General features: G+C 32.2%; 1 protein-coding gene across 1 annotated transcript in view; it reads right to left on the reverse strand.

Annotated features, from left to right (window-relative positions):
• The window catches only part of LOC106461990 (sodium-dependent noradrenaline transporter-like), a 34,625-nt gene that overhangs the window by 4,100 nt on the left and 21,827 nt on the right, over positions 1–8,698 (reverse strand). The window contains exons 8-11 of the mRNA XM_022389107.1: positions 7,874–7,973; positions 7,038–7,138; positions 3,387–3,554; positions 1,746–1,820 (exon numbers count right to left, since the gene is read on the reverse strand). Of these exons, the coding sequence (XP_022244815.1) occupies positions 1,746–1,820; positions 3,387–3,554; positions 7,038–7,138; positions 7,874–7,973 (444 nt within the window). The remainder of the gene's footprint in view (positions 1–1,745; positions 1,821–3,386; positions 3,555–7,037; positions 7,139–7,873; positions 7,974–8,698) is intronic.

Here is an 8,698-nt window from a genome sequence, read left to right on the forward strand (position 1 = left end):
ATGGAGACATTTCATTTAATAAATGTTTTGTTTTGATATATAAGTTGTTCAGGTTTTTTCATCTAAAAAAAAAGCGACATTAATTTCTTGACGACCTAATATTTTTCTGACTGAATAGACCGTATTAACGATATACGGTCTTTGGTTGATAGTTATAAACAATTTAGTTAACGATGCAGCCAAAACCTTTTTTTATGTGAATGCATTAAATACATTTTAATTTGAACTACGAATATTTTTCGAAAGACAGAAATTTTTAATTGAAAAAAAGCTTTCAAATATTCAAAAAGTGTGGGCTTTATAAATATTCAAATTTCGATAGAGTCACAAAACACCAGTGACCAACCGTGAAAGAGCCTGTTAAAGATACAGTGTTAAAATCTTTAGCTGTGTTATTCTATAGTTTCATCCCACTGCTGCTGAAAACATGTAGATTATAACTGTTCTAATCTGTATAATACAGGAATTAGTATTGTTTTCTGAATTTAAATATTCATAAGTGATAAGATTTGTATTTGAAGAGGAAAATATAAAGGTATTCGGTTGTCTTCATTAATTAGTGTCTAGCACTTCATTGTATAGAAGTGACTTCAAGTGCCTTTCATCGTTTTTTTTTCTCACATTACATTATTACTGGTGGTGTTTTCATCAGTGCTGAGTTTCTCTGGATTCCCTCCCAAATAATGATCCCTTTTGGGTCAGAAATTAAACTGCACACATTTCTAGCCATTAAAAAATCAAATCCTTATTTAGAAATAAAAGATGATATATGAAACCAGTGCAATCAGAATGGAATACATTACTCAACTGTTTGTTTGTTTTTCTCTTTGAGGTGCAGAATTTTGAGTAAAACACGTGAACTTTCCGAGAGTGAAGTTTTTTAACATCAACTGGTTCCGCTAGCTCGTTGTTGACGGAGATAATTACATATTTCAGAATACCGCAAATCACAATTTTTTTTTGAATTGAATTATTGATAATTTTTGAACGAACTGAAAACGAACGTATAAATTAATAAAGCCAGTTCTAAAATATAAATCCACATACTGAAATCTCTCTTCCATTCTATACATGTAAATAAATCATTTTTTCTTTTTTTATTAATGCGAATCAAATAATTAAATGTACATCAAAAATATACAATTTTTATTAATCGCCATTAAAAGTTTAAACGAATCTTAACATTTAGTTTTAAGGTTACATAAAATATTAACGAGTGCCCATATTTTTATCGAACATGCTTGAATATATTTATAGATTGGTGAATTTTTAGAAAATTGTATACCACCACACTTATCGAATCTGCTGAAATTCACCTTTGATTTTATACATATCCAACGTTAACCATAACACAGTAAGGAGTTTCATGGTAAGATGTAAAATTTCGGTTCATACTCGAAGCTTTAGGCAATAATTAATTTCACGTTAGTTTTGACTCACTTGAATTTTATGCCATAAATATTTATTATCTGTGTTGTGTATTTATACATTTTAGGATTATTGTCCTTATATACCCTTGAAAGAAATAATAATTATATAAAAAAAGACATAAACACATTTGAGTATTTTTGCAGTAGGCTTCATAAGATCATTAAATGTGAACCGTGACACACTACTTAATGTAAATTCCTCTAAGTAACAAATTGAAAGCCTTTGTTGTTTTTTTTTGTTTGTTTTTTGTATTATTAACCGTCAAATTTCGCTAAGAATTTTCCGTACGTTTAACTATGTAAACAAACACTTACATGGAATTGATTGACCACCACCTTATCTGTTTGCTGTTCGAGTTCTTGCTCCGGAGTAATCACTTTTGCAAGCCTCTACAAAAATAATAATAAATAAATGTCAACTCATACGACTGAGTTTCAGCTGGTAATACTAAATATAGCACATTTGATTGTTAAAAAGAATAATTGACGTGAAACCTTGGTCTACACATTTTGAAAAAAAAAACGAGTCTTGTGTGGGCCTAGTGTGAGAGTAGTTTAATAACCTTGAAACCAATGACTTTAGATTATTTACAAAAATACTATTTCGTGTTAGCTAACGTGATGTATTGATTTCGTGACTAATACATAAGAAAGTTTTACACATTATTTTTCCATAAATGTCGTTATTAATGAATCTATACATTTAAAACTCTTTTAGAGAGGGTTGAGTACATTATATTAAAACGGTTTTTGAGCTTCGCCACGTCATCAGTCTATATTGTCACGTGCGGTCATGCTTTATCTGACGATAGTGCATCTTAACAAAACATGTAGCATAGTTTCCTTTGCAAAAGGATCCTTCATAAGGATTTCATGCCAAAAGCACACTATCCATCCCTGCATGCTTTTCATAATTCATCAAGTGTACGAAGACGATGGTTTCTTAGTGTCTGTTTCAACAGTTAGTGTGATCGCATAAATATCCATAGGTGCTGCGTCCAGCGAGTTAATTAGTATATTTTCGTATGGAATAGCATGAGTACTCATTTCATATGTGAAGGTTGAAAGGGAGCTATGACTGGAAGCCACATCTGAAAGAACCCATGCGGAAATATTTTTGATTATCTTGGGTATGGCGCATGGATGGCTTTTGCCACCGATCTCTGTTCGTGGATTCTTATCTGTTACAAGACGCTGAACTTCGCTTATCACGGCTGTGGTACGACTTCTTTCAGATCTCTTTTTGGGTGGTTCAGGTATCCCAAAGTGATTCATATTCATTAATGTTCCAGTGCCACTAAGTACAAGGGATATTCCCGATCTGAACACATGTTTATGATATGATTTTATAAGTAGTTTGCGTCTGAAAGAGCTGTTACGTATCTCCCCCAAAAGCGATCAATTTTTGGTGGCATATTAGTTGTGGTTGTTTCGTGACTTGCTGATTTGTATATTCAAAATCGTTTTAATATAATGTAATTAATCCTATATAAGGTTTTATTATTCGTATCAGCTCCTTCGAGTTTATTTTTCGATATTTACAAAAATATAAAAATAATTTATTAAACTCTTATGAAGCGTTTCCTTTACTGTTAATTATTTTCTTTATTGTTATTGAGATCTTTTGTCCTAAAAAATTATTAAATCAATATTAAACTAAAATTATGTTTTTGTTATTTTGAGATAAACTACTTACAATCAATGTCGAACAATACAACATTAATCAGTTTTGACACAGAATCAGTTATTCAAACTTATGTTTCATCATCCATTTTTGAAGAAGTATCATGATCACAGTAAATTCTGAAAGTCTTAAAAACCCACACACAAAAAAAATTCTTTGAAATAAACATAAAGTTTCATCATCCAAGTTTTTAAGCCAGCCTTTTGGTTGATTTCATCGCCTCCTTTAGGCCAAATTGTCTTTACAAAAAGTCATTTAGTGGAATCACTTACCTCTGTACAAGTACCACGTGCTTTGAACAGTTTGTAGCAAGCTACCACGGGAACCATGGTAACAGAGGAGAGAGCGAAGGACCATCCAAGAGCTACAGCCCAGCCAGGAAATCTGTAGTTATGATAGACTAGCGGAGCGTTGGTGGCGACTGCTGACGCTATTACAGCCTGTAAAGAACGGTCATACTTTAAAAATAGGGCGAACTAAAGCGAAACGCGAATATACAGCAATGTGACCTTCACAAACAAATAATCAAACTTAAAGATGAGGAGGTGTTGTGAAAATAAATAAAGCAGGCTAACATGGATAACAATGTGACCTTCAAAAACAAATAATCAAACTTAAAGATGACGAGGTGTTGTGAAAATAAATAAAGCAGGCTAACATAGATAATAACATGGATAACAATGTGACCTTCAAAAACAAATAATCAAACTTAAAGATGACGTGGTGTTGTAAAAATAAATAAAGCAGGCTAACATGGATAATAACGTGGATAGCAATGTGACCTTCAAAAACAAATAATCAAACTTAAAGATGACGTGGTGTTGTGAAAATAAATAAAGCAGGCTAACATGGATAGCAATGTGACCTTCAAAAACAAATAATCAAACTTAAAGATAACGTGGTGTTGTAAAAATAAATAAAGCAGGTTAACATGGATAATAACGCGGATAGCAATGTGACCTTCAAAAACAAATAATCAAACTTAAAGATGACGTGGTGTTGTAAAAATAAATAAAGCAGGCTAACATGGATAATATTTTTTTTTATTATTTGCGAATAATTAAGAAACAAAGTTTGTTGGTTTGAAGTTAAGCACAAAGCTACACAGTGGGCTATCTGTGCTCTGTCCACCACGGGTATCGAAAACCGATCTCTGGCGTTGTAAGTCCGCAGACATACCGCCGTGCCACTGGAGGGCAAGAAACAAACTTTATATTCATTTAAAGAAGATGTTTATAAATATATCTTCAAAATTCGTTATTGGCTTGTATTTACTTATGACCCCTTCGTGAAATATTTGTAACTTTTTATAATTTCAAGACCTATACTTTTAAAGTTGATTTAATCTCTGTCAAAAATAAACTGGATTTTCTGTTTAGACAAGAAAGGAAAGACGATGTGATATTAAAATATATACGATGTCAGGATCCAAGCTTCAGAGACGACTACATAAAATGTTTTATATGTATATAAACTCTATAAAGAACTTACTTGTACATACATAGACGACTATATAAAAAGCTATATATATATACTAGCTGGAGTACCCGTCCCCTGGACGGAAGTTATGTAAATTCATGATTAATTAAAGGTTATTTTAGAACATGAAATGTTGCTTCCCTTATACGTACTTACGCCCATAAAAACTGCAAGATACAAATTGTGAACTCGCAAGTTTGCGTGTATCTTTGCATGGACCCAAAAAACCTTCATGCCAAATTTGGTGAAGGTCCATCGACAAGAGGCAAAGTAGTGGTAAAAAACGCACATACAAGCCGCAAAATGCAAAACTGAAAATTTGCATGCACCCCGGATGGACTTATTGAACCTCCACACCAATTTTGTGAAGATTCATCCACACCCTGCGAAGTAGTTACATGGACATACAGCAGACAGTACTATTATATCTATATCTATATATATATATATAAACTCTATATAGAAGTTATATATATACATACGTATACGACAATATAAAAGTTATATATATATATATATATATGTAGACGACTGTATAAAGAAGTTATATATAAATTAGTTATAACACGTGTATATTAAGGGCTCAACTGACGTCTTAGCACTAGTTAATGACTCGGTCGTGATGTTTGAGTCGTCCTTTAATCAGAACAGTAAGCTTATATTTTTAACGAATAAAGACTATATGATATTAATGCTACTCATTTATTCTTCCAGGTTATTCAGCAACCCAGAGATAAGAGATGCAATTCTGCGAAACCGATTAAGCTGCAGTGACAAGTAGTAATGGAAATGATGCACTGGGCTTTATGGTTTCTTTTTCTTTTTTCTGTTGTTGTTGTTGCCAGAAATTAGAATTTGAGATATGAGAGAAAATATTACATTAAACGCTTGCACTTTGTATTTACGGTAAAGTTACTACTAAGCTTTTCTACATCAGGGCCGGAGGGAAGGCAGCCAATCAGTAGCATCTTATCACTCATCCTCCATCTATGTATCGACCATTATTCTTATAACACGCCCCCAGATTAAAGCGCAGGGAATATTTTGTAGCAATGCGTGGGTTCGAACCCGACTCACCAGCTCCGAAATCCAGAGCTTTACCACAGGGCCAACTCGTGTCTCTATCGGTGGCTAACAAAACATAAGGACATGTGGTCGTTTGCGTAAATAAAAGCCATTTTTATCCATCTATAATTGTTAACAATTCTAAAAGGAAAAACAAAAAACACCATACATCTTTTAAACATTGTATATTCTGTATGTTATTAAAGTAATTCTGTGCGAACTAAAAATAGATTAACAAAATACAAAAGAATAATGTGCAAAAATGCGATCAAGAAGTAAAGTACTGAGTAAACTTACCACCATGAAGTAACTTATAGAAGAAATAACAGCAATGGGAAAAGTTATTATCAAAAAAAAAAAAAATAGGTGATGTGTAAATTTACCACCAGAAAACAAAAGAAAGACATTATTTCCCTGAAGGGGGCGAAGGCCGCCTGGAGGAGTCACCTGTTTTAACCAGTCGCACCAATGTACAGTAAGTAGTATGTTGTCTGTCTGTCACATAATGGACGCTTAACGTTGCAATTTGTACTGTCGTCATGACAGTAAAACGTGCGCAAGCCATGAATCACGAAACGAATTATACACTCTGTAGGCTACAAAACAGCATGCAATATGAACTTCAAAAGCAAGAAATAAAAATATTTATTACTCTTAATTTTGGCTTTATTTACTCTTGAAACAGAACACTTTCGGGGACCCTGCGGAAGTACATCTAGCATGTAAACTTACCATAAAAGAGAAAAGCAACATCTAAATTTACTACCAGGAAAAACCAAAACCAAATGGTTATGTGTAAAGTTATTTAAGAAAACAAAAAGTAATATGTAACTCACTATCAGAAAGAACAGAATGAAAGAACAAAGTTTCTACACACAAACAGTTATGTATAACCTTACCACCAGAAAACGTTTTGTTTGAAGTTTTTGGCAAAGCTATACACGGATTATTTGCAAATAACTGATCCTAATTTTGAACTAATACACCTAGTCAACAGCACCACCATCCCTTTAATTCTTGGACTACTCTAATCAAATAGTGGGATTTGACCGTCACAATTATAATGCACTCACGGTTCCAAAGTGCACAGCGCGATCTTTTTATGGTAAAGGACGCAAACCAAGGATCCACATCACGTTTGGCCCCATAACGAGTAAACTTAAAGAAAGCAGAAATGTGTCAAATTATCACCAGTAAAAATGGTAATGTGCACCCGTATTACAATAAAAATGGTAATGTGTAAATTTGGCACAATGAAAACGGTAATGTGTAAACTTATCACGACGAAAACTGTAATGTGTAAACTTGCCACCAAGAAAAATGGTAATATGTAAATCCACCACAACGGAAATCAGAAATGTGTGAATGTGTAAACTTACCACAAGAAAGAAAGGGCTAATGAACTTCCAACATAGTCTCCAGAAAAGGCCCGGGGAAAAGCCAAGCATTTCATGTATATCCTCGCAAAAATTTGCTAACCCTGCAGTAGACATTAAATTCTCACATTAGAGAAATAAAAAAGTTTCATCCTAAACATGAACACAGAATAACGTATATTGAACTGTATCTTAATCTTAGGTATTACTTGTTCTAAAGTTACTTTGAAAAATATTACCAACTTACAAAAATTTCAATCCGAAATTACTCTAGCAACTGGTTAAAGATCAAGGATAAATTACACCTGGCCTTATATCCTGTCCAAATAATAAAATCGATTATTTTCAATCCCAGTTATTCTGGAACACTTCTGTTCTTTAATCACAGAACATATTCTAGATATTTTAGATTTAAGTTATGAAAGAACACATTCTAGACAATCTATAAGATATCACAAAACATGTATAGATAATCTTTAAGATATGACAAAATATATTTTATATAATCTTCAAGATATTACAGAACACATTCTAGAAATTTTACGCAATCTTTAAGATATTATGTTCTAGGGTTAACTGTAGTATTTAATCGTTATATTCACAGATCAATTATAACATTAATATATTACGTTCTAATATTAATCATAATATTTATACGTCACATTCTATGGTTAATTATAATTAATTATTATTATAATAATTAATTATATATAATTATAATAATAATGTTGTGCTTTCAGACGAATTACCATATTTTTAATATTATGTTTCAAGGTTAATAATGATATTCTAATCTCATTTTATGTAAAAAATTCTCAGTAAGATTAATATTTTCTTACCATAGAACCACGCTACTCCAATGGCTTCCAATAATGCAGAGCACAGCAAAGAGATTCCTGCTGAGTAGGTATCGAACCAATACATCGTATATCCACCACCCTAAAGAGATAATTAACTGTGTATATAATTTTGCATAATCATGATAGTCTCTTGTTATATTTCTCATCTTTAAATTTTCAATGCCGTTATTGAGAATTAACGTTATTAGTAAATCTTGAACTTATTTATGTTCTTTGTGACCTCAAAATGATTCTACTGGAAAATTTACACTTGTGTATATTCTAGTACAGAGTGTAAAAACGTAGATAAATTGCTATTTTGCGTATTAAAATGATGAAATAGTAAGTAGAAATAACTTTAAACATGCTCTTTTATTCGACTTACAATTTTCTTACTCGACAATCAAAAATAAATTGGATGATTACAGCATTATTATTTAAGAAATGAATATCAAATATTTTTCTCCAATATTTCTAAAATTCTTTAACACTGTATGAACAACGCGGACATCTTTATTCTATTTATCTTTAAGTTAAATTTACAATTACAAGTTTTATGTTCAGTTAGTTTATTGCAGAGATTAATATAATTTATATGATTCAGAACTTTCTTGGAGAATTTGTAATTGGTGTATTTTTTCTTTAATTTCCATAACTTTATGATAAATTTGTTCAGTAGTATCCAATCCTGAAGACTGTCCGTTATGAATTTCGCTCAAAGCTACACGAGGGTTATCTGCGCTAGCCGTCCCTAATTTAGCAGGGTAAGACTAGAGGGAAGGCAGCTAGTCATCACCACCCACCGCCAACTCTTGGGCTATTCTT

Source organism: Limulus polyphemus, unplaced genomic scaffold, assembly GCF_000517525.1.
Source record: "Limulus polyphemus unplaced genomic scaffold, Limulus_polyphemus-2.1.2 Scaffold1072, whole genome shotgun sequence".
Lineage (NCBI taxonomy): Eukaryota > Metazoa > Arthropoda > Merostomata > Xiphosura > Limulidae > Limulus > Limulus polyphemus.